General features: G+C 53.0%; 3 protein-coding genes across 5 annotated transcripts; 1 reads left to right on the forward strand and 2 right to left on the reverse strand.

The window, feature by feature from the left end:
• Positions 1–2837: 2837 nt before the first annotated feature.
• On the forward strand, positions 2838–9126 carry HSP90AB1 (heat shock protein 90 alpha family class B member 1). Its single transcript, XM_081141531.1, has 12 exons — positions 2838–3367; positions 4692–4841; positions 5308–5514; positions 5612–5771; positions 5927–6060; positions 6173–6481; positions 6889–7054; positions 7249–7439; positions 7553–7700; positions 7836–8104; positions 8358–8691; positions 8781–9126. The coding sequence occupies exons 2-12, from the start codon at positions 4692–4694 to the stop codon at positions 8888–8890; spliced, it is 2178 nt and encodes a 725-aa protein (XP_080997657.1). The 5' UTR covers positions 2838–3367; the 3' UTR covers positions 8891–9126.
• Positions 9127–9215: 89 nt separating this feature from the next.
• SLC35B2 (solute carrier family 35 member B2) lies at positions 9216–12630 on the reverse strand. 3 transcript variants are annotated; one of them, XM_081141541.1, is made up of 4 exons: positions 12485–12630; positions 11791–11984; positions 11445–11599; positions 9216–10743 (listed from the first exon to the last, which is right to left on the reverse strand). In XM_081141541.1, exons 1-4 carry the CDS (start codon positions 12493–12495, stop codon positions 9808–9810), a joined length of 1296 nt encoding a protein of 431 aa, XP_080997667.1. In that variant the 5' UTR covers positions 12496–12630; the 3' UTR covers positions 9216–9807. The 3 variants fall into 3 exon arrangements, with proteins under 3 accessions (XP_080997667.1, XP_080997668.1, XP_080997669.1); XM_081141542.1 differs by lacking the exon at positions 11791–11984 and having other exon boundaries at positions 12485–12628; XM_081141543.1 differs by lacking the exons at positions 11445–11599; positions 12485–12630 and having other exon boundaries at positions 11791–11950.
• Positions 12631–13684: 1054 nt separating this feature from the next.
• Positions 13685–20834, reverse strand: NFKBIE (NFKB inhibitor epsilon). The gene is made up of 6 exons (XM_081140832.1): positions 20256–20834; positions 17521–17623; positions 16576–16798; positions 15486–15574; positions 15057–15323; positions 13685–14286 (listed from the first exon to the last, which is right to left on the reverse strand). The coding sequence occupies exons 1-6, from the start codon at positions 20621–20623 to the stop codon at positions 14221–14223; spliced, it is 1116 nt and encodes a 371-aa protein (XP_080996958.1). The 5' UTR covers positions 20624–20834; the 3' UTR covers positions 13685–14220.
• Positions 20835–24269: the final 3435 nt, after the last annotated feature.

Genomic DNA, 24269 nt, shown 5'->3' on the forward strand with positions numbered 1-24269 from the left:
ATTAAAGCGCCCCTCATTGGCCTCCCTGACCTCCACCCCTGACCCAGAAAGGCCCATAGTGCTGCCCAACTAGAACTCCCAGTCCGAGCAGCAGCAGGAGGCCTCTGACCAATCTAAGTCTCTATGTTCCCTCCAAGACCTCACCTAGCTTTAGCTACATCAGGGGTTGTCAGACCTTTTCTGAAAAAGGTAAGAAATAAATAATTTAGACTTTGCAAGCTATGTGGCCTCTGTCACAACTATCAACCACACTGTTATTGCATGAAAGCAGTTAAACACAACATGTAAACAAGTGAGCTTGAGTGTGGCTATGTTTCAGTAAAACTTCATGGACACAAATTCAAAGTTCATAGTTTTCACATGCCAAAATATTATCTTTTAGAAAAACTTTTCCCAACCATTAAAAAAATGTAAAAACTATTCTTATCCACAGGCCATACAAAAACAAGCAACAGGCCTATCAGCTGCAGGCGATAGTTTGTCTTGCTTCATCTGACTGCCCTCCGAGAGCAAAAGGTTGGGCTGGGTCTTTGAGGCCTGGTCAGGAGTAATGGGTATCTTGGAAACATCAAGCATTGCAAGTGCTGCTGGGGATAGGCTTCTGGAGATCTGGGGGGTTTTAAGCCAAATTTAATAGCCTTCAGTGGCTTCTCTCACTTCGAGTTAGGGTAAGGACTTCTTAGCATGGCATTTGTGGCCCTCTGTGACTTGACCCCTACCTGCAGGGTCACTTTCATCTCCTCCTGCCTGCCTCAGGGGGTCCTGACTACAGTTCCTCTGCCAGGGCTGTGCCTTGCCATGCCTTCCTCTCTCCTGGGAGTAGACCAATGCTGTGGCCTGGCTAGCCATAGCCCTAAGCCTGCTCCCTTCCCTAGTCTGAGCTGGGAGTCTATTTTCTCCCATACTGCTATGATTCACATTTGGCCTTCAGCAGCCTCCAGTGGGCTGAGGACTCCTTGTCCTTATGCATCTCTGCATGCCCAGGTGAGGAGGCTCCCGGTGGGGCTTAGTGAGTGTCAATGAATGGAAGAAGTCATCTTGAAAGGCTTCCAGAGAGGAGGTAGAATTTCTGTGCTGGTGCAAGATTTAAGATTTTCCCATTAGGAAATCCCTGAGGAGTTCTGGTCCTGACACTGATCCGCAGGACTGATTTCTGCTCTGCTTTGGACCTGGGTCATGAGAGGGGAAACAGCATTCCCACATTTCTGGAGCAGGGTGCAAGGGAGTTAGTGGAGCAAAGGCTCTGGGCTGACTAACCCTGGGGTAGTCCCTGAAGCCTTTCTTTCCCAGTCCATAAAATGTGCAACTCACTTTTATCTCTTCACAAGACTGTGAGATACTGTGAATGCTCTTTGTAAAATAGGGGTCAGATTTCTAACTAGCTAGGCCCCTTCTGCCCAGAGGGAGAGAGGGTGTGTTGAGGGATGATGCTCCTAGTTTGAGATTTCCAGAATCAGAAGCAGAGCATCTTGGGGCCTTCCTGGCTCAGCACCATGCCCCTTCCCACACTCATTGACATCTCTCCGCCTCAGGCTTCTCACAGATCATAATGAAGGAAAGTAAATGGGTAAGGAGAGATGAACTTGGGTTGCTAGTGGCAGGGGTGATGAGGTCTGGAGTGTGGGGTAAGGAAAGCAAGGGTCCTTTGTTCTTTGGAATTCAACACATGAACAAAGAAAATATGAGGAAAGGGAGACTGGGCACCAAGGCTAGTGAAGGAGAACTGCGGGTGGCGGTGGGGGACCCCCTCCCCAGCATTCCAGGGTCGGACAGAGTGGGCCAGGAGGAGAGTGTGATGAACATCCACAGAACAGAGGGTGGCCATTCTCTCTTGGAGGGGCTACGGGTCCGCCTGGCTTCCAACATGAGACCTTGCAACTCCTTACCCTTAAGTGGCGTAGGAATGTGTCGGATATAGTGTCAGCCGGAGGGCACGCAAAATGGCAGAGCCTGGAGAGCGACGGCGTTTTGCAGCTCGCTGGGCAGGCGCACGGTCTGAGGGCTCGGGCGCGAGAGCTGAAGAAAACCACTCGGCTCCGGCCGCCTGAAGTGGGCGCTCTCCAGCCGGCCCGGTCGGGAGGCTTCCGAGAGGCTCTGCCAGCCCTCCTCTCCGGGTCTGGGCAGCTGCCGGAGAGAAGACGAAAAGAAAGAAACCAGACTGAGAAACAGGTCCATGTGCTGGTGTAGGAAGGTTGCACGTCTCTGCGTCCCACACACGCGGGCGGCTGCGGAGACTGGGGGGAGGGGGGTCCCTCTGGTAGCAGCCCTGTTCCCCATCTCCGCTCGCTGAAGGCGGCGCCCGCAGAGCCGGGTGCTGTGTGATTGACGGGGGAGAGGAAGGGGCCCATCAGTCATTATCTTTACGCTCCATCCCACCCCCGAGGAAGTGCCAGGATAACTGGGCCTGGCTAGTGGCAAAGAGGGTCCGACCCCCCGGCGGCTTCCTAGAGTCCAGCCTCTCCCTCAGGACCCTGCCGCGGGGCGGGGCTGCCGCAGAGACCCCGCCCACCCGCAGCGCGCGGGGCGGACCCTTGCGGAAGTGGGCGGGGCGGGCGCGGAATCTCCTAGTCCGGCCTGGAAACTGCTGGAAGTAATCGCAGTACCGCCGTTTTGCTCCGCCATACGCCGCAGCGTCCGTCCCCCCTTCGCTCGCCCCGACATGTCGTCCCCCCACCCCCAGCCGAGGCCGCGCCCCGCGGCGAAATGCGGGTCCTTCCCCCGACCCTCGGGAGGGCCAGCATCTGGGGGCTGACAGTAGTTGGGCCCGGAGTTCCGCATGGCCCCTGGAGAAAAGCTCCGTACCCTTATGTGGCGTAGGAATATGTAGAATACATTCCAGGAGGGAGGTCGATCCCGGGAGCGAAGGTCGGAGTGATTGGACGCCTCCCCCCTACCCCCTTTTAGGTGTCCCTCGAGGCTAGGACTCATGGATGGAGGCACCTGACCCACAAGTTTTTAGGGTGGTCAGTGGGATCATCGCTTCTATATACACTGCTCGTGTCATCTGAGCATCCCCAATTTCTAGTTATGGTGGGGGTCATGCCTGGAATTGCGGAGATGGAGCTACGTAAACCAGTAGGTCCGCTCTCGAAGCCGAGAGTGACGCTGTCCCCTTCCGCTCTTCCTCGCCTCCTCACCTATTTGGACCATGACGTCAAGATGGGCGGGCGGCTGCAGGTGCCGGGCTCACAAGTTCTCCTTTAAGGCGGAGGGATCCGTGGGCGGGCAGCTGAGTGTGCTTCGCCTTATATAGAGCGACTAGGGGGCACACAACCCCTCTCTTGAGTCGCCCGCCAGCACGCTGGTTGCAGGTTGTGAGCCGGCCCTGGTCTCTGCTATCTAGTACTTGGATTTCTTCACCTTCAAGGTAAGGCCACAGCCCTCTCCTTCAGGCTTTTCTGTCTTGAGGGCCCTTTAGAGTTGCTTTCGTTTCTTATTCCCAAAGCCCAGGTTTTGTTGTGCCGGGCAGCCTTTCTTGGGGGGAAGCGGACTCTCGACCGCGCCTTGCTTTTCTCTCCGTGCTTAAGCGACTGGGTTTCCCCCAAGCGGCAACTAACGCTCGCTGGGGTGGGCTGCTGAGTGGGCTTGCGCGAGTGGGCAGCTGCACGTGGTGGCCGTGCCGGCCTGGGACGCTGCCATCTTTGCCCCTCAATTTCCGGACGAGGCTACGGGGCGCTGGAGGGTCCACAGGAGTGGTGGAGGATGTGCGGGCTCGGTGTGACTCAGCGCAGTTTGATGCTGCCCTGGCTTTGCCACCTCTCCTATCGGACGCGGTTCTCAAGTTCGTGAGGGTCCGGGGCTAGGAACGCTTTGGGCCTCCATTGGCCTATCGTCCTTTCCAGATCTTTCTTGTAGTTCGGGGGGGAGGGGAGAGGAGGGGGCGGGCCCTGGGATATTCATGGACTCCTACCTCCCTTTCCCCTCCCCGAGAGCTGAGATTGTTCTGGAAGCTTCTGGAGCCCAACGCCCCGCCCAGGTGCCCGGATGCTGGGGCGTGTAAGGAGGCTGCGCGGTGGCGCCCCTCCCCTCGTTTTCCCCGGCGACGGTTGTCCTGCAGTGAGGAGGGTCGGCCTGACCGACCGAGGCCCACCATCTTAGTTGTGTTTGGTTTGGCCCTGTATTTCAGTCACGTGTGCTGAAGGGTCATTATTGAGCTTTTGCTTTATTGGTTCTTTGTTTTAATAGCTCCCCAGGCGAGTATCCCACTGATAGCTCAGGTTATCCTTCCCTACAGGGTGAGGCAGCACATGCCCAAGCGGGGAGCAGTTTCAGGTCATTGCGGTTCAACGTAAAACTAGTGACCTTGGGGGCCCCGCCCCAGTTTGGTACCAGAAAAGGCAATAGAACTGTAGTCAGTGATTTCCACCTTTAAATACGTGTGTGGATTCCCCGGGATTCGTATTCGCGATTACTGGGCTTGGGGCCAGTATTTCGCGTTTCCGACAAGCTGCCAGGTGATGTTGAAGCTTTTGGTCCATGGGCCACTTATAGTCGTTTGGCCTCCAAAAAACCTGACCTTGTATTTTGATGAGGAATGTGTCAGGTTTCTCCCCACTCAATTGGTTTCAGACTAAGCTTACAGGCTGAAATCTTTGAAGAAAAGGCTCTTCAATCTCTCTCGGAAATGAGTAGCACCCAGCTCAAAGCAGTTTGAACTAAGTCTTCTCGTGTTTTTATAATTCTCATTTTAGATGCCTGAGGAAGTGGTGCACCATGGAGAGGAGGAGGTGGAGACTTTTGCCTTCCAGGCAGAAATTGCCCAACTCATGTCTCTCATCATCAACACTTTCTACTCCAACAAGGAAATTTTCCTCCGGGAATTGATCAGTAATGCTTCTGATGTGAGTGCTTTAGGGGTCTTCATGGGTGGTGGTGTGGGATTTTGGGTTTGGATTTTTGGCATTTTTGTGGGGTCTGCTATTGAAGGGGATGGCCTGGCTCTGTGTGGATAGATGGGATTTGTAGTCAACTAACTGTGTTTTTTGTTTGTTTTTTTAATGCTCACCTGAGAATATGCTTATTGATATTGAAGAGGGGGGGGAAGAGGGAAAAACATCTGTGTGAGAGCACAGTGGTTGGTTGCCCTCCTTATGTGCCCCAACCAGTGGTCAAAACCCACAACCTTTTGGTGTATGGAACAATGCTCCAACCAACTGAGCCACACTGGCCGGGGGTTCACGTGGTTTTTAAACCTCAAGTTAAGGGGTTATCACAGTTGAGGCTACTTGGGAGTAAAAATGGAAAAAGGTTTTTTGTCTTTGTTTTGTTTTTTGAATGAAGAGATGAAATTGTAATTTATGTTTTCAGGCCTTGGACAAGATACGCTATGAGAGCCTGACTGACCCTTCCAAGTTGGACAGTGGTAAAGAGCTGAAAATTGACATCATCCCCAACCCCCAGGAACGCACCCTGACTCTGGTGGACACAGGCATTGGCATGACCAAAGCTGATCTCATAAATAATCTGGGAACCATTGCCAAGTCTGGTACAAAAGCCTTTATGGAGGCTCTTCAGGTATGTGCTATTTCAGCTAGGTGCACACTATATTTATCCATATAAATAAACTGGCTTGCTATTTTTTCAAAACTGACTTTTTAAAACTTTCTGGCAGGCTGGTGCAGACATCTCCATGATTGGACAGTTTGGTGTTGGCTTTTATTCTGCCTATCTTGTGGCAGAGAAAGTGGTTGTGATCACAAAGCACAATGATGATGAGCAGTATGCCTGGGAGTCTTCTGCTGGGGGTTCCTTCACTGTGCGAGCTGACCATGGTACGCTGGCTTTCCTGTAAAGGTTTCTGAGTTAAAATTCTGGGGAAAGCTGTACTTAATATTTTGAGTATTCTATCTGTAAAGATGTTAACTTTCACTATAGTTTTGCATATAGCTTCATTTTCTTATACTCCATTGTCATTGCCTTTTTCTAGGTGAGCCCATTGGCCGGGGTACCAAAGTGATTCTCCATCTTAAAGAAGACCAGACAGAGTACTTAGAGGAGCGGCGGGTCAAAGAAGTAGTGAAGAAGCACTCACAGTTCATAGGTTATCCTATCACCCTTTATGTGAGTACAGGCTGGAAACCTCACGTCTGCTGCTCTAGAGAATTGCATGGTCCCTGGTTTTCACTTTCCCTAGTGTGCTGTACTCTGAAACTGTTGTCTTTGTTACTTTCAGTTGGAGAAGGAACGAGAGAAAGAAATCAGTGATGATGAAGCAGAGGAAGAGAAAGGGGAGAAAGAGGAGGAAGATAAAGATGAGGAAGAGAAGCCCAAGATTGAAGATGTGGGCTCAGATGAGGAGGATGACAGTGCCAAGGATAAGAAAAAGAAAACAAAGAAGATTAAGGAGAAGTATATTGATCACGAGGAACTGAACAAGACCAAGCCCATTTGGACCAGAAACCCTGATGACATTACCCAGGAGGAATATGGAGAGTTCTATAAGAGCCTTACCAATGACTGGGAAGACCACTTGGCAGTCAAGGTGAGAAACCCTGTATGGCTCAATAGGAGCAGGTAGAAGGGCGATGCTGGTATTAAACAAATGGAACTTGCCCAACTGGTTGGTAGGCAGAACCGTGTGAGTTTACTTACTGGTGACACTTATAGGGTGAAGAAATGACAGCCTCCCAATGACCTCACTTTGTGTTCATGGTAGCCTTACACATCCTGGGTTTGAACTTTACTATTCTCATTGACCCAAGGGTTATATATAACTTGTACCATTCTAGGTTCATTTTAGGATATTAGGGCTTAATTTTCTCAACAGCTGCCCTATAAAAACTCTCCTAATGCTTAGATCTTTGTTCCAAACAGTTTGATTAACTTGGTGTTGGATCTAAAAGCTATGCTTAACCTTGAAATGTACTGTTGGCTTATCTTGAATTTCAGCACTTCTCTGTAGAAGGTCAGTTGGAATTCAGGGCATTGCTGTTCATCCCCCGTCGGGCTCCCTTTGACCTTTTCGAGAACAAGAAGAAGAAGAACAACATCAAACTCTATGTCCGCCGTGTGTTCATAATGGACAGCTGTGATGAGCTGATCCCAGAGTATCTCAGTGAGTATACTCTTGACCTAATGTAGTTGGAAAGTCTTATAAGGCCTTCAGCACTCTCAGGGGGATTAGTTTTACCTTAGATAATTGAGGATTCTCCGCAACATAGCAAGTGAAGGTTCAGTTAGAAAGTGTATTCTGAATCTAGATATGTCCATCTGCATTTTTAAACTAAGTTTTCTTCCATTTTGTTGCAGACTTCATCCGCGGTGTGGTTGACTCTGAGGACCTGCCCCTGAACATCTCCCGAGAAATGCTTCAGCAGAGCAAAATCTTGAAGGTCATTCGTAAAAACATTGTTAAGAAGTGCCTTGAGCTCTTCTCTGAGCTGGCGGAAGACAAGGAGAACTATAAGAAATTCTATGAGGCATTTTCTAAAAACCTGAAGGTAAGGAGGCAGCAAATGCTTTATCATTATAATGGATTTTTTAAATTATTATTCACATAGAGAGTAAGAGGTTATTTCCATTAAGACTGGTTTATTTCTTTCCACCCTTAAAGCTTGGAATCCATGAAGACTCAACTAATCGGCGACGCCTTTCTGAGCTTTTGCGCTATCACACCTCCCAGTCTGGAGATGAAATGACTTCTCTTTCAGAATATGTTTCTCGCATGAAAGAGACCCAGAAGTCCATCTATTATATTACTGGTGCGTTGGAGCCTGGGTCTGGTCAGAGCCTCTCCTTAGAGATGTAGGGACTGGGGGCAGGAGCATTCAGGGGATGCCTGGGAACTGGTATGAAGCTTTTTGGTCTCAGAATCACATTTAGTAATAACCCTATAGGTGAAAGCAAAGAGCAAGTTGCCAACTCTGCTTTTGTGGAGCGAGTGCGGAAGCGGGGCTTCGAGGTCGTATATATGACGGAACCTATTGATGAGTACTGTGTGCAGCAGCTCAAGGAATTTGATGGGAAAAGCTTGGTCTCGGTTACGAAGGAGGGCCTGGAGCTACCAGAGGATGAAGAGGAGAAAAAGAAAATGGAAGAGAGCAAGGCCAAGTTTGAGAATCTCTGCAAACTCATGAAAGAAATCTTAGATAAGAAGGTTGAGAAGGTAAGAAATTCTGGGACTGGTACATGTTGTAATAGATGCCTCCAGGACTCTTTCCCTCAGCATCTTGTGTTGCTACACAATTAGTGGTTTTAAGCAACTTAATTTAGAGCCATCTTATCTCTTGTTCTCTCAAGCAAACAGGTTTAAGGTTGCTGTTACTATAAAATTTGGCAAAACTTAAAATACCATAACTTTGATCTTAAAGTTGTAATCTGGTTTAATACAAACCTAAGGTTTTTGTGACTATCTATAGGTGACAATCTCCAATAGGCTTGTGTCTTCACCCTGCTGCATTGTGACTAGCACCTATGGCTGGACAGCTAACATGGAGCGGATCATGAAAGCCCAGGCACTTCGGGATAACTCTACAATGGGCTACATGATGGCCAAAAAGCACCTGGAGATCAACCCTGACCACCCCATTGTGGAGACTCTGCGACAGAAGGCGGAGGCGGACAAGAATGACAAGGCTGTCAAGGACCTTGTGGTGTTGCTGTTTGAAACTGCGCTGCTGTCTTCTGGCTTCTCACTGGAGGATCCCCAGACCCACTCCAACCGCATCTACCGCATGATCAAGCTAGGCCTAGGTGAGCACCCCTATTGGGGAACTGGTTTTGCATGGACAGATTTGACCTGATGCTACCTGGATCAAATCTGACCTTCTTTTCCACTTTAGGCATTGATGAAGACGAAGTGACAGCAGAAGAACCCAGTGCTGCTGTTCCAGATGAGATCCCCCCACTTGAGGGTGATGAGGATGCTTCTCGCATGGAAGAAGTAGACTAGGAATTTCTACTTGCAGACCTTGCGTCCTTTGTGTAGTGTCTTCATGGCTCCCCCAGCAGCCCTGTGTGGCCCTAGCCTACCTGGTTTCCTCTACTGTTAGCAAAGTTTTTTCCTCTCCTGTCTTTGCATAAGGCAGGTTACAAGGGCCTCATTGGGTTTAGATGTTGTGTATTTTTTTTTTTTTATTTTGTTCTGAAATTAAAGTATGCAAAATAAAGATGATGTGGTTTTATATAGTTCTTTGGAGTACAGGTTATATGGTACATAATAGTACATCAACGTTCCTTCTTTAAAGCATATACTCCCATCAACCAAAACACAGGACCAAGCCCATTGCAGCAGTTTAATAAAAATAAAATTATGAGAGCAGAAAGTTACATTTCCAAAGTACCAAAACCTGCAACTGGCTCACTGAGTAGAGAGCCTAGGGATCCAGGAGCATAGAGGGTGGTATTGCTGGGCAGGGCTCTCCCATCCCCCTCCCCTAGCACAGCACCGTCTTTCATTTACCCGAGGAAAACAGCTTTCCCCTTACAATCACCAGAGTAAGAAATACAGGTCTCTGGGAGGGAATCTGTAAAAGGGGGTGGGTATTTAGGGGACAAGCACAGGCGAGGTTGGTGGCAGAGCCAACAGGGCAAGACTTATGGGAATTTGAAGGGGCTTACCTCAGTCCCTCTCCACACTGATGACTGTCCTCTCTATCCTGGGGCTCAATCCTGCCTACTAGAGAACTGATGAATTAAGGCAAAAGGGAAGGCTGCCTCCTGGCCTCTCTACCCCTAACTGCAGAGCTGGTTTGTGATACTGAGAAAACACCTGTGTGTTGCCACTGAGCCACCTGTGAGAAGTTACAGTAGGAGAGGATAACAGTAAGGTATAGTGAAAAGGTCCTAGTTCACTTTGCTCCTCAGGTCTCAAACCTGCACAGGGGACTCAATGGGCACAGCCTTCTTTCCCCGTTGCTTTAAGCGGCCCCGGGCATACACTCGGAGCAGAAGGGCAGCAAAGACCACAGCCACCCCCAGGCCCCCGACCACAGTAATGGTGTGGCCATAAAGGAGGCAGGAGAGAAGAATGGCAAAGGCCTGGCGGAGGGTCATGATAATGGTGAAGACTGCAGCCCCAAATTGTCCAATGGTGTAGAAGATGAAGAGCTGGCCACATGCGGAGCACACTGATAGCAGCAGGGCATGTGCAGCAAACTCACTGTGTCTCCCCATGAAGCGGGTCCCCTCCAAGAGGGCCCCCTGCTCTAGGAGAGAGCCCACTGTGAAGAGGCAGGAGAAGAAGTTGACCCCAAACATCATCTGCACTGATGACATCTTATAGGCAAACAGGGCATCCTGCCAGTTTGAGGTGAAGCTGTCAAAGGCAATGTAGCCTGCCAACAGGATCAACCCCGAGAGTGTGGTGGCTGGGGAGCTTCGGGGCTCTGGTCCGCTGGACAGCAGAAACATGCTGACTCCAATGGAGATGAGGCCAGCTGTCAGGTATTCCCAGTGTTCGTAGCTGCGCCGAGACACCAACTTTCCCATCAGCATGACAGGGATCACCTTTGAGGCCTTGGCCAGCACCTGGGTGGGGAAGCTGACAAACTTGAGAGCTTCATATTGGCACCAGCTGCTAAGCACATTTGACAGGCTGGCAAAGGAATACCGGTACATGGGTGCCCCATGTCGGGGCTGTTTGCAGAAGAGGCAGTAGAGTCCAGCCACGATTAGTGCCAGCACTCGGTTCATTAGCACCAGGAACTGAGAGTCTGTGAAGCGCTCACCTACCCATGTGGCTGTGGCCCCATAGCTGCGGGTCATCACTCTTTCCTGAAGCACTCCCCAAGTCAGGTAAGACACCTGGGTGGGGGAGGGTGGAGACAGAAGAGATAAAGGTTGGCAAAAAAGCATCTCAACAACCTCCCTCTTCCTCAGGATGCTGTTTAAATGACTTAAAGGACAGCATACATAACTTGGTTCAGCTGTAGTAACTAGGAGCTTCCCTTTCCCTCTCGAGCCTGGCTTCATCTTGTACGGAATCAAGTGTGAAAAACAACAAATGCTTTAGAACTGCCCAGACCCTGTCTGTCCCCACAGCAGGGTATGTTAGAGCTGACTCCATCCCAAATATTTTCCTATTTCCAACCAATTCAGGGAGGCAAGAATTCTTGAGTAGATGGGACACCTATCAGTTTAACATGTTACATGAGTTGGACTAGTGTCTACTCAAAAATGCCATGAGGTCAAAATCTTGGCACCCCTTCTCACATGCAGTGTGGGGGAAGACTGAATGTCTTCCCCAACTTACCAGTGGGTTTACAGTATATGAAACATCACTGGAGGGGAAAGTGTAATAATAGGACAGCAGAAATCACAGAAAAAAGAGAATAAAAGACATTTCCTCCAACCACTTCTAAGAAGATCACCAGGTGGTACAGTATGCCCCTAGGAGGAGGGGGACACATCACAACCAACTAGCACACTGTTGGGACTGGAAGGGTGAAAACTTGGTTCCAGAGACCCTGCCCACTGGGACCCAGCACAGGAAGAGCAGAGCCTACCTGGAGTCCAACGGCACAGAAGAGGAGCTTCAGGGCCTGCCAAGTAGGAGTGGTCTCTGCCGGCTCTGTCCGGGGAGCCAGGGGAACCTCATCGGAGGCCTTGGGCTCATTGCCAAATACACAAGCTTTCACCAGAGGGAAGCAGAGACCCCTGCCTGAAGAAAGCACACAAGGTCAAGTACCAGTCTTCTTCCTAGCACCTCATCATCTTTTCCAGAGCAGCCAGCCTGCCCTGTGGCCGGCCCCCCCCTTCCTCCCACCCTTTCCAAACCACATCCCTGTTTGGATAGCTTGCCAACACTCTCAATATGTACTCAGCACACTTTCCCACCCTTTCCCCTCACACCTGTCTCCAGGTAGTTCCTCCGCTTGAAGTATTGCACCAGCAGGTAGCCAGGTACCATAAAGCTGGCATAGCCAGCAGCATTCACCAAAAAGCGGAAGAACCATTGCTGGGTCCATGACTCCGGAGGGGCTTCGGGGGTCTCCCCACCTGCCCCCAGGGAGGGGAGCGCAGCCAGCACCACCACTGCCCACCACCTGCGGGGACACCGGACATAGGATTGATTAGGGTGCAGCTCATCATCCACTGCGTCCCCCAGAGAAGGGGCCGGAGTCACCTCCCCGCCCCCCTTAGCTGCAGCCCAGCCGGGACAAAGAGCCTCTCTCTCGCCTTGGGGGGCCGGCGCCGTCCAGGCAGGGCTCCCGCTCTCCCCGCGGACGGTCCCGCCCCTCCGGCCACACAGGTTCCCTCTGTTCCCTCCAGCGCTTGCCAGCTGCTCCGTCCAGAGGCGGCGCCCCCTCCTTAACCCGGCCTCCAGTTTCCCGGAGCGCCGGGGTTCCCCCACTCCTCCGCCTGACATAGTCCCTAAGTCCCCCAAAGAGCGCGAGCCCACGCCGCGCCCACGCCGGCTCCGCGTAGCGCTCAGCGGGCCCACCGCCCCGGCGGCTGGGAACCAACCCGGCCCACCCGGCTGAGCAGCGGCAGTCACGTGGCCCCGGGGCCCGGTCACGTGGACTCGCCGCCCCGAGCCCCCCACCTGGCAACCATGGTCCGCGCCGCGTGGGGCGGAGGGGGGCCGGGGAATGAGAAGCCCCGAGCCGCGCGGTCCCTCCGCTCCCGCCGTCGTCTCCAGAAGCTGCCAGCGAGCCAGCGGCTAGCGGAAGTGCGGCGATCTTCCCGCCTCCCTCCCTGCCCGCGGCCGCCCCTCCGCCCCCCGCTGCGACCACGCAGCGCCCCGGGCCGCCGCCGGGCCACAGCGCCCCCACGCGGCCCGGAGGGAGACGGGGCTCGGTGCCTGGGTGTTTGCCGCCCTGGACAGGGGAGGTGGGGAGTCCCGAGCCCCATGCCTCACCCTGCTGCGTCATCGCCCATAGCCAGCCTGGGAGGCAACGCCGTCTTAGGGCCGGGGACATGGAGGTTCTGACCCAAGCACTTCCCCTTATGTTACCGTTTTCTGACAGGAAGAGGTCTCCCTTTTTTGGTTGGGCGAGCACTTCTGTCCCGCCATTCCCCATGACTTTCAAGGCTCTGCATGACCTGGCCCCAGTCTACCTCGCCCACTCACCCGTCCCCTGTAGAGCCCCACTGGCCTGTTCTCAGTTCCTCTAATTCGCCTCTCCCCCCATCCCTTTACTCATCCTTATGTCCGAGTTGAGATGACACTCAGAGGCCCTCCACCCACTCCATTGTTCTCCTTCCCACTATTTTTCCCTTCACAGCATCCATCGCAACTTGTGATTACATATTACATGGAAATACACATTTGTGATTTTAATGGCTACCTCACTCACTAGACTACATGCTCCAAGTGGCCAGAGACTGTGTTGGTATTTCCATATTCTTCATCCCAGCATAGGCCTGACCTAACAGGGCCCTCAAACATGTGTGGAATATGAGGGGAAAAAAAAAAAGCCACAGCTCCCTGTGTCACCCTCCCTAGGCTAGCCCTTCCTCCCAGACTTCTCCAGATGGCAACCTCCAAGGCACTGGTGAGGACTCCCACCTGTGTCTTCTTATTTCAATCTCTCTTCCTCCATCCCTCTGCATTTCCACAGAAAGGACAAGGGTCTGTGCTGCACAGAGGACTGAGGATTGTTAGCCCTCCTACCCTACCTAGCAAGGTCCTACCCTGCTAAGATAAGAATTTCCTTCTTTCTGCCTCTCCCACAAGGTCACAGGGCAGACTTGTCTAAAAATCTCCAATGCACACAGACATGCATTCGCACAAAACAACTCTGGTGGGGGAAACTTTTTAAAAGTCTTGCAGTTTTAGTGTCATGTTATTGAAACTTCCCCTTCCCCAAAGGCTCAGTCCAGGGCCTTCTGTGTCAAGTCTTTAAACAACAGTTCTCAATAGCAGTGAGATGGAAGCCCTCAGGGCCCTGCTCGCTCATATTTCAGTTTCTCTCTTTACTCAGGAGAGTCCTTGTTTTCTTACTTGTTGGCAGTTTTAGGGTGACCCAACGTGGGTAGAAACAAGAGTCACTGCCATCTTCCAGAGAGGTAAACAGGCTTCACCCAGGATACGTGGGGCTTTGGAGGGGCGGGAGGGGGTACGTTCTTCCAAGAATCTCTGTCCACCTGGGAAGCTCTTCTTTCCAGACTGGCTCGTCCTCACTTGTGATCCCTCCTCTCAGCTCAGGACTGTGCTGGCCGCAGCAGTCCCCAGGACTCCAGAAGCACACATTGCCTGGGCCCAAACTGCACAACTGTGGCTCCAGCTTCCAGATGGGAAGATGGGAAGCCTCAGGGGCCCCAGACCCTGCCCTGGCTTCAGTCGGCACACATCAGTGGCTTTCCAGAGATCTTTAGGTCATCAAAGGGCAAAAGAGTAAAGGGCTGAGAAAGAGAATGGAGAGAAGCAAGGTCAGGGTACAGGGGGAAAAGGCAGCAGTGAGGGAAGGGAGCTGGGGAGGCCTATGGACCATTTTCTCCCCATCAACTGACAGTTGGACATTAGCGAACAAGTCTTCCTACTAATCTCCCAAGTGGTGACCCTCTGGGCTGGCAAGAGCCCTGAGGCCTTAGGCAAGTCCTCACTCTCTAAGAAAATCCCTGAATGTCACAGATAAGAAGGACCAAGGAGGTGATCCAGCCCATGGGTCTGGTTTTTGGGGGTTGGGGTTAGGGGGAGGGTAGCCACCAAGTATTTTGATTATTTTTTACATTGAACATTTAAAAACGGGAGATTATACAGAACATCTAGGTTTCATCTCTCTTAAAATATTCCCAAGACTTGGAAATACTGGGCCTATATTCCTTCTCTGCAATTATGTGCTAAACCTGAATAGAGTGACCCTCGGGCAGACTCTCTGGTCTCCCAGGGGCCCCACAACCCCACTGTCTTACATCTGGTCTGCTTCACTGATCCACTTTAGCTGCAGGGCTCCTGTAGGAGTCCAAGTTTGGGCCCCCCTGACCATGGCCAACTAAGAAAACAGGCTGAGAGAGGGGCAGAAGCTTGCCCAAAGTGCCACAATTGGTGAGTGGCAGAATTATGGATTGCTCCTCAGGATCCTAATTCCTTGGGCCTTTCAGCCATTACGGCTCCTGTCTCTGCTATGGGTGAGGGAAGGCCTGGAGAGCAGAGCTGAGGGTGTGCCTCTTACATCCTCAGCCAGGTCCTGGGGTGTCACATCCTCAGCCAGGTCCTGAGGCGTCTCATCCTCCACGTTACGCAGCAGGGAGTCAGCACCCGCCTCGCGCAGAGTGGATGAGATGCTCTTGAGGCCCCGGCCTGCAGCAAGGTGCAGGGGTGTGCACCCGTTGAGCATACGGGCATCTACCCGGGCCCCAGCCTGGAGCAGGAACTGCACCAGACTCCGCTCCTGGGTCTCCACAGCCAGATGCAGCGCTGTCTTCCCACTCGTGCCCTCCTGGAGGGGAATAAAGATGTCAGCCAAGGCCCTGAAGAGGAAGCATGCGGGGTCCAGGCGCAGGTGAGGGCTACCACTTTTGACACAGGGAGTGGACCTGGGGGCTAGACCAGGTGGTGGGGCAGACCCTGGGCCGGGCAGCACCCTGACTGGCCACCTCACCTGCACGTCAATGTCAGCTCCGTTTTCAAGAAGCAGTTCCATGAGTGGCTGGTTCCTCTGCAGAGTGGCGATGTGGAGACAGGCCAGACCTAGGATGGGGTGAACGTGGGGGCTGCTAATCTGCATCCACCAACTCTGTCTCTCCCAATCTTCAGGGACCTCCCTACCCCTCCGCCCCAAGGGACCCACTGCCCACTCAATACCTCTGATCACAGAGCTGTTAAAACACAAACCCAAAAACCCCCTCAAAAGTCTGAGGGGAAAGGAAAGCAAAGTTTCCACCTTTTCAGAGTCATGTTATTGAAACTTTCATGCTTCAGGGGTCAGGTTGCTTAGTGACACCCCCTACACACGAACCCTCCCCCAATTTCCCCCCTCCCCATTCTCTTTAACTCTAACTTTGCCTGCCTTCAAGCCCTGGCCAAAGCCAACTTATTCAGAGGTCTCTGGGATCCTCATGCCCCCAGCCCCTCCCCAGGGCCCCTTCCTCCCATGTGTTCCCCTAGCCTTTTTGCTGTCTCCTTTCTGGCCTGGATTCCCCTCTGCTTAGAGAACTAGATGCAGATTCACATGCCTCCCCTCCCTCAAAATTCTGCTCAAATGTCCCTGCTCCATGAGGCTTTCCCTGACCACTGTTTAATCACATGAAATCACACAGCCCATCCCCCACATTCCAGTTCTCACTCTGCTCTACTTTCCCGCAGCACTTACTGCCTTTTAACGTACTAGAGAACCCACTTATATTTATTGTCTTTCTGTCGTTCTCGGTTTTGTTCACAGATTTAGGCCCAGCTCCTAGAATAGTGTCTGGCACATAGAGGCCCTCAGTACATTTTTGTTGAATGAATTTATGATCTCTGTTAAACTGAATAGCTTGAGGGCAAGGTTTAGCTCTGTTTAGCACACAGCAGGTTCTAAGAAAATTCTAAATCAAATTCATTCACTCATTCATTCAGCAAAGATGTACTGAGTATCTATGTGCTTAGAACTGGAGGTGCATCAATTGACAAGCTATCACCCCCCTTTCCTGAGAGCGGGATCCCTGTCTCTTGTCCCCTCCTCATCCTACATGCCCTGCGGCTGCCTGTACCTTGCCAATTTTGCAGCTGGAGGTCCAGGGAGTGAGGTGGTCCTCTGCCTCGCTCTAGCTGTCCCTCTAGCAGGCAGCGGGCACAGGCTAGGTGCTGGCGCTGGCAGGCCACATGCAGGGCTGTGTCACCATGTCGGTCCTGTAGCATGCGACTGGCCCCCTTTAGCACTAGGGCCCGAACTGTACCTGGCTGGTCCAGATGTACAGCCAGATGGAGTGCTGTCTGTAGGCACAAACAGAGGGTCACAGGGCCACTGCAGCACACTCCCATGTCTGGGGACATGCTGAGGTGGGCACAGGAATTGACAACTGCCAGCACCTTCCTTGAGGGCAGCTTATAGAGGCTATGGCCCTGGTCTTCCAAGGCCACACTACCAAGCCCTTCCCTCTGTCAATCCCCACCAAGCTCGAGACCCAGCTCTGGAGGCAGGGTGAGGGAGGTGGCCCCCTGCTCTTCTTGTAGGTCCCCTTAGCCCCTGGAGAAAGGACAGATGGGGACAGGGTCTACCTTCTCATCCTCTAGGGAGACCTCTTATCCCCAAGGGCTAGGTGACAGAGAGGGGCTGGAGAGAAGAAAGACAGAGGCACCAGGCAGTCTACACCTAGCACACTCCTCTTTAAGGCTCCATGCAGATGTCACCTCCTGTATTAACCCTTCCCTGGCTGTTCCCCACAGACACTGGATCCCACAGCAGCTGGTATGTGCCTCCATCACAACTCTTGTCACCATGCTGTGTAATTAGATGTTGACACCAGTCCCTAGCCCAGGCTCAAGCACCTTGTGGGCAGAGGCTGTGTCTTACTTATGTCTGTATCCTCAGCTTCTAGCTCAGTGTCTGGCATACAGTTTCCTGAGGAAGCAACCTAAGGTCACTTGTGTGGCTGCTCGGGATGGCTGCCAGGGAAGATATGGGCATCTGGGCACAGCCCACCCTTTCCACCCACCTGATAAAGGTTGTTCTGAATGTCGAGGACCTCCTGGGGCAGCAAATTCAGGCAATAGAGCAGCACAGCTGGAGCCTCGTGAATCACAGCCAGGTGGACCAGCCTAGAGGGCAGGGGCAGGGTTTAGTGTCAGGGCCCAGGTCAGAGAGAGTGGGCTGGGGTCCTGGGGTTAGAAGTAACACAGCTCTAAGAAGCCACCTATTAGGTAGGTACAGGAAGTGAGAGTTTGGGCCAGGAAGTGAGGGTTGGTGTGGGAAGCCAGGATCCTGGGGGTGGAGACTCCAAGTTCCCATCTCTGGCCTTCAAGGAGGGCCTTGGCTCAGTGGGAGTGTGGGCAGGAGGCTGATGGGCCAAGGAGCTTCCTGTCCCACACCCCACTCCCCTCTGGAACCCAGGGCCCCACCAGACCAGCTGTAACTCTAAAGCCAAACTGAAAGCTGCCGGGGTAGTGTAGAGGTGGTTTACAGGGCTGAGCTCCCCACTTACTGCCACCCCAATAGAACAGAGGGCAGGAGTGGGGTCACCCCCCAAAAAAACCTCAATGTTGCACAAGCCAAGGGGGAGAAAACAGAAGCTCTTGGATTAGGAGCAAGGAGGAGTGCAACGTCCTGTCCTGTTGTCCCCGACAGGGAAGTGAATCAAGAGGGCCACTCTTCAGCCCTAGCGGATTTGGTTCAGTGGTTAGAGCATTGGCCTGCAGACTGAAGGGTCCCGGGTTTGATTCAGGCCAAGGGCATGTACCTCGGTTGCAGGCTCGATCCCCGGTTGGGACTCGTGCAGGAGGCAACCAATCAGTGTGTCTCTGTCACACCGATGTTTCTCTCTCTCTCCCTTCCACTGTCTCTGAAAAGCAATGGGAAAAATATCCTCCAGTGAGGATTAAAAAATAAATTAAAAAAGAGGGCCACTCTTCAGACAGCAAAGACTGGGTGGGTCTGGCCAGAGCCCTCCACTGTGTGCACCACCAAGGCAAGGTCTGTGCAGCACAGAAAAAGTGTGTTTGTTGGGGGACAAAGAGCCTTAACCTAGGGGTGGGAGGGCAGCTGGGAGGGGAAGTTCCAGTCCTGGGGTTTCCCCACATCAGGTGGGGAAAATGAAAGCCAGAGCAGGAGGGTCTAGGCCAGGCCAGATGCCTTGGGGCAATACTGACTGGGGTAGCTTGGCTAAAAGGCCTATCTGGGCTGGGGAGGGGGCTGCTCAGGCAGGATCGGGGCAGGCTGGCAGCAGGCAGCAGGAGAGAGTGACGGAGGGAGGGAGGAACCACTCTGGAAATCCCCTCGGCCAGGACCAGCTCTCTGGGTCACATTCCTGCAGCCACCTCCCTCTCTCCCTCAGTCTCCCCTCCTCCCACTTCCTCTTCCCACTTCCATATGTCCCACAGCCCAGACACTTCCGAGGGAAGGGACCCCCTGGGGAGTCTTGACACCTCCCCCTGCCCATTCTAGACACACCTGTCTCTAACCAGAGGTGGTAAAAGCTGGGCTGAGAGGCTAACAAAGGAGGGCAGCACCAGAAGTCCCCACTCCTTGGGTCAAAGGTCAGCCATAGGTATCCACCTGGAGCTCCCACTCTTTGGGTCGAAGGTCAGTCATAAGCATTTCACATGGAGCCTCCAAAATCTTGGTTCTGGGCCTGAGGGCTAGTGATCCGGGCACAGAGTACACAGAGTACAAAAGGCCTGGGGTCACTCCTTTTCTGCCCACTGGGTCTCTTTGTCAGAGGTCACCCAGGATTATGACCCTTTGCATTTCCAAAAAAGCAGGTCAGGACAGACATTTCCTGCCCCTTCTACATCCCCCCTACCTTGTTCAACATCCCTTTTCTGGGACTCCAGCTCCCTCCACTCTGTTTCTCACACCCAAATCCCAACCACCCCCTCTCCTAACAGTGTTTTTTCTTCCTAAGGGGCAAATCCTCATCTGGCCGGACCTTCTGCACTACTGCCTCTTACTTCAACTGCTTCCTAGCCCAGTCCCCACCAAGCTCTGCCTGGGCCTGGGGAGAAACTGTAAAGTAAGGTGGTCAGAAAGGACAGTGAGGAGGACTGGGGGGGCTTGGGAGATAGAAGGTGTTGGTAAGGCTGACTCCAACCCTCACTTCCCCTTTCTCAGCAGAGCAGGAAGTAGGCTGGGGCAGCCAGCCGCCTGTCAGCCTGTCAGTCTGCAGGAACAAGAGTGCCCCAACCTGGCTCACCCCTCCTCCTCAGGGCCAGCCTCAGCTCTGCACCGTGGCAATACCCCAACCCCTAGCTTCCTGGCCTCCACTGACAATCTGTAACTGGCACCTCTTGTTCCTTGAGACAGGGCTTTCTGAGGTCAGGGGCCGGGAATTCCAGATATTGCGCAAGCAAGGACGCCCTCTCCCCCAGCAAGAAAGAAGAAGAAGAAAAAAAAAAACTGGACTGGTCAGGGGAATTTTATTTTCCTAGTGGTGGGTTATTGCTAGGTTTCCAAGATGGTAACTGGGGTTCCAGGTGCCTGATAAGGGCCCTGCATGCTCTGCCTACCTCCAAAAGGGTGGGCAGAGAGATGATTCCAGGTCCTCTGGTCTGGGCCTGTCTAGAGCTCAAAAGTGGGCTGAGAGTTAAGTTTGGAGTTTGAAACAGAGAGTGGAGAATGCCGCTTCCAGGGCAGGTGCCTTGAGGGATCATCACCGAGGGGGGCCCGGCCTGCTGCTGCTCCTGGGGAGGCCCCAGTGCGGGAAGGAATGCGTCCCAGCCTAGCCCCCATACTCACGTGTCTCCGTCCTCAGAGATGTAAGTGAGTGCTTCCAGCTGCTGAGGACTCAGCGGCCCAGCTGGGGGAAGCGGCGAGCCTGGGGACGGGTTTTCGGTCTCAGGACTCCCCCAAAAGGTCAAAGGCTCGGTGAGCGACGAGGAGCCATAGGTGGAGTCCGCCCTCTCCCCGTCGGCGTCTTCCTTCTCCGGCGGCTCTTTGGCGGTTCCCCGAGGATGGGTCCAGGACTGGGGGCCTCTGCCGCCAGGGGGCCCGGAGGCTGAGGTCGGGGTGGTCTCGGGCAGGGAGCGCAGAGAGCGCAGAGACTCGATGCCCGAATCATACTGGTTCTCGTCCGACTCGTCGGTCCCCTTGCGCGCCTCCGACATGCCCGCGGCGCCAGCCCGCGGGGGCCCAGTCCAGGCAGGATCCGGCTCCGGGCTCCGCCGCACCGCCTTTCCGGGTTCCACGTCCGTCTTGGGGAGCGGGCTCCCGGCCCGGAACGGCCTCCTTCGCGGGCTGCTGGGGTCCGAGGAGTCAGCGAGGAGCGTGGGAGAGGCGCGGAGCGCTGGAGGGTCCGCCGCCGGGGTTGCTCGGGGAAGCCGGGATGCCCGGTCTGACGCGCGCTCGGCCCGCCCCTCGGCCCGCCCCCCGCCGGCGCTTCCGGGCACAGGCCCCGCCCCCCGGAATCCCCCTCTGCGTTGGCTGGGACTCAGGGGTTACCCGGTCCTGACTCACTCTGGCGTTAATTCTCCCATTCATCATCCGTCCGTCCGTCCGTCCGTCCGTCCGTCCGTCCATCCACCCATCCACCCACCCACCCACCCACCCACCCATCACCTCGATTCATTTATGCATTCGCTTTTTTCCCCCTTCCTTCTTTTCCATTCATAATCCCAAGCAATCCTTCCTTCCTTCACTTCCTCCATTTCTTCACTCATTGTTTCCATTCATTCACGTATTCATTCATTGGTTGTCAAATATTTATCAATCGTACAAACGAGGCATCTTGTGAGGGCATGTGGCTGGTGGGATGGGCAGCATTGCTTCCTGTGTCCTACCTGTTTCTCTCCGTTTCTCTTGCTTTCCCATCTACCAGTGCCCAGGAGTTGGGGCAGGGAAAGGGGACAACCACTGTATGTATGGGTCCCGGATAGAGGGTCTCCTGTGTCAACTTGCCAGATCACACAGAATTGGGCGTGAGGATGTGTTTTTCAAAAACGGGTTTTCTCAGACAGACTGGTGTCTAAAAGAAGGAGTTTGGTCATGCTTTTTGTTCTCTAAAAAAGCAGAATGGTCATTCTTCACAGGGGTGAAACCCTGGCCTCTGTGGTTGCAACATCTGGTTACCCCCATCTGTCAGGGAAGATTAGTTCCTCATGGTGGGGCCAGGATGGGGAGGCCCAGACACACTGGGCCATACTCTGCTAAGGTGACTGCCCCAGCTCCAGCCCAACACCAACACATCTTTCCTCCTTCCCTGTCCCTGCTTTCCCTGGGCCCAGGGAGGCTATAGGCAAACCCCACCCACATGATGAGCCCAAACCAGTGCCCATGATTTACCCCCTACCCAAAGTGCCTTCGACCATGGGCCAACAATGCCTTTAGAAGACCATCCCCAAGGGAGCATCTTTTCTATCTCTGGCATTGGGGAAAGAACGCTCGAGTGAGTGTAGACAACTATTAACCAGCTTCCCTACTGCCCTCCCCATGCAACCTCATTTTATTCATCCATTTGACAGGCATAGGTTGAGCTTCATCTTTTTTTTAATCCTCACACGAGGATATTTTTTCCATTGTTTTTCAGAGAGAGTAGAGAGTGTGTGTGCGGGGGGGAAACATTGATGTGAGAGAGACACATCAATTGGTTGCCTCCTGCAAGCACCCGGACCAGGGCAGGGAAACCAACCTGCAACCGAGGTACGTGCTCTTGGCAGAAATCAAACCCAGGGCCCTTCAGTCTGCGGGCCAACGCTCTAACCACTGGACCAAATCAGCTAGGGCTGTGGAGCTTCTATTACATGTATGACATTGTTCTCTCTGCTGGAAGCAAAACCAAGTGTCACAATAACAGTAATAGCCACCAAGCACCCTGGCAATTACAACACAGGGATTGCGGTAAGACAGGAGTGAGAACAGGGTGTTGTGGGAGCATACAGTGGGGCCAACTACTCAGTGGGATGAGGGACAGGGAAGTTTCCATTTGAACTGGAAATGGGAAGGAAAGAGGTCTGGGGAGAAGAGAAGTACCTAGCCTCTTGGGGGGAGGGGGTTAGTAAAGAGAAGAGAGGGGAAGGGCAAACAGGAGGATATGACCTACTCCTCTCCATCCCCCTGGAGGACCAGAGAGGGAGGATGTGTTGAGTATGAGGCAGTAAGAAGCCATGAAGGAATAGCCTAAGGAAATTGAGACATCTCCTTCCCGTGGGGTCAGTGTGATTTCAGATGTTTTCAACTTCCTCCCCTGACACGTTCCTCTCCCATCCTCAAAAGCTGGAGCAAAAGTATGGTCATAAACTCCAGACCCAGGCCACTTGGGTTTAAAATCTGGCATTATCCCCATTTTAAAGTTGGTGAGCTTAGGCCTAGAGATGTGAGTTGGCTTTCCTAAGGCCAAACAAATTGCAGAGCCAGGCTCTCCTGTCCCTAATCCAACACTTAAAATTTTTTCAGTAAATTTTCTTTCCTTTATGAAGGCCTAAAGGGCTTGGGGCATCTGAGCCCTTTGCAAGGACACAAGAACTCAGGAATGTTCAGTGACCGCAACTCTCATTTATACAGAGGTTGAAGGAAAAACCTACTTCCTTTCAGCCCCATGCCAGGCTCTGAACCATAACAGGTGTGTGGCGGCCCCTCTTCTGGCCACATGAGGTCAGCATTGAGTCACTCACTGCTTCCTGCACCTAGTCTACACTCTGACAGGGAGCCCTTCTGGGGAAACTTCAGGAATGGGGAGAAGAACCATGCAGTATCATCTGGAAACATGGCCAGGGGACTTTGCCTCAGGCCACAGTGTGGTCAGGGCCCTGACTTCATTTCCTCAGCCCCAGTCTTCTTTGAGGCTGGGCCCCTCCGATTCTTCCCCACTTCCCCAGTCGGTTTTCTAGTTCTCTTGGTTGTTCTGCCACTCCTAGCCTCCATCCCCCCCCTCCCCCAGGCTCATCTTCTGGAAGCAGGCCCGGCTGCCATGGTGACCAGCTGGTCAGCTGGCTCCTTCCAAGCCCCCTCCCTTCACCCCTCTTTTCCCTGAGCTTTCAAGAAAAAGTAATGTGTGTGAATGGAAGGGGGGTGTTCTTTTTATCTCTTGGGAGCTCTGGGGTTGGCCAAAAGGAGTTGGGCTATCTCTCTTCCAAAGCCCCCTGAGGTGAGAAAGTAAAGGCTGTGGGGTGGGGGACACCAGAAAGGTTATAACAACTAAATGGGGAGTGTGAGGTTTTTTGGTTTTTTAAAATCTGGTTAGGAAAGGTCAGGGTTAGGACCTCTGCTCTCTGTCTGCGGTGAGGACTGAATTAGGTGGGAGGGGAGGAAACCAGAAGTAGAAGGGTCAGAGTTAGCTGTGAGGCACGACTTTCTAAAAAGCATGGGTGGGAGACATTGGAATGAGTCACCAAGTGAGATTTCTCTTCTGCCACTGGAGTGCAAGAGAACCCCTGTCTCTTCAGGAGCACACCTTCCACTGTTTGGGCAGGGAAGATGGACTCACTGATCTGGGGAGGATCATGCAGGCTGGTTAGTTCTGAAGCAATTGTTGGACAGAGTCACTTTCACCTCCCCTGGTAAGGGAACAGTAAGAAAACGGAGGCAGGATCAGCAGTAGGGGGTGAGTGTTTGGAGAGTGGAGGCAGTGGCCCTACTGCCCCAGTGAGGGGTAGGGCCATCCCAGCAGATAAGTGTGCTTGTTCTCTATCGCCAAAGATCAGATATCCAGGCTTTACCTCAAACTAACTGCCTGCTCCTAAATATCCCCATGGACTTTTGAATGGGGATTTTAGCTCTGTGAGTACTAGCAGGTGACCTTGAGTAAGTCACTCACCC

Source organism: Miniopterus schreibersii (genome assembly GCF_964146895.1).
Source record: "Miniopterus schreibersii genome assembly, chromosome: 6".
Taxonomy (NCBI): domain Eukaryota; kingdom Metazoa; phylum Chordata; class Mammalia; order Chiroptera; family Miniopteridae; genus Miniopterus; species Miniopterus schreibersii.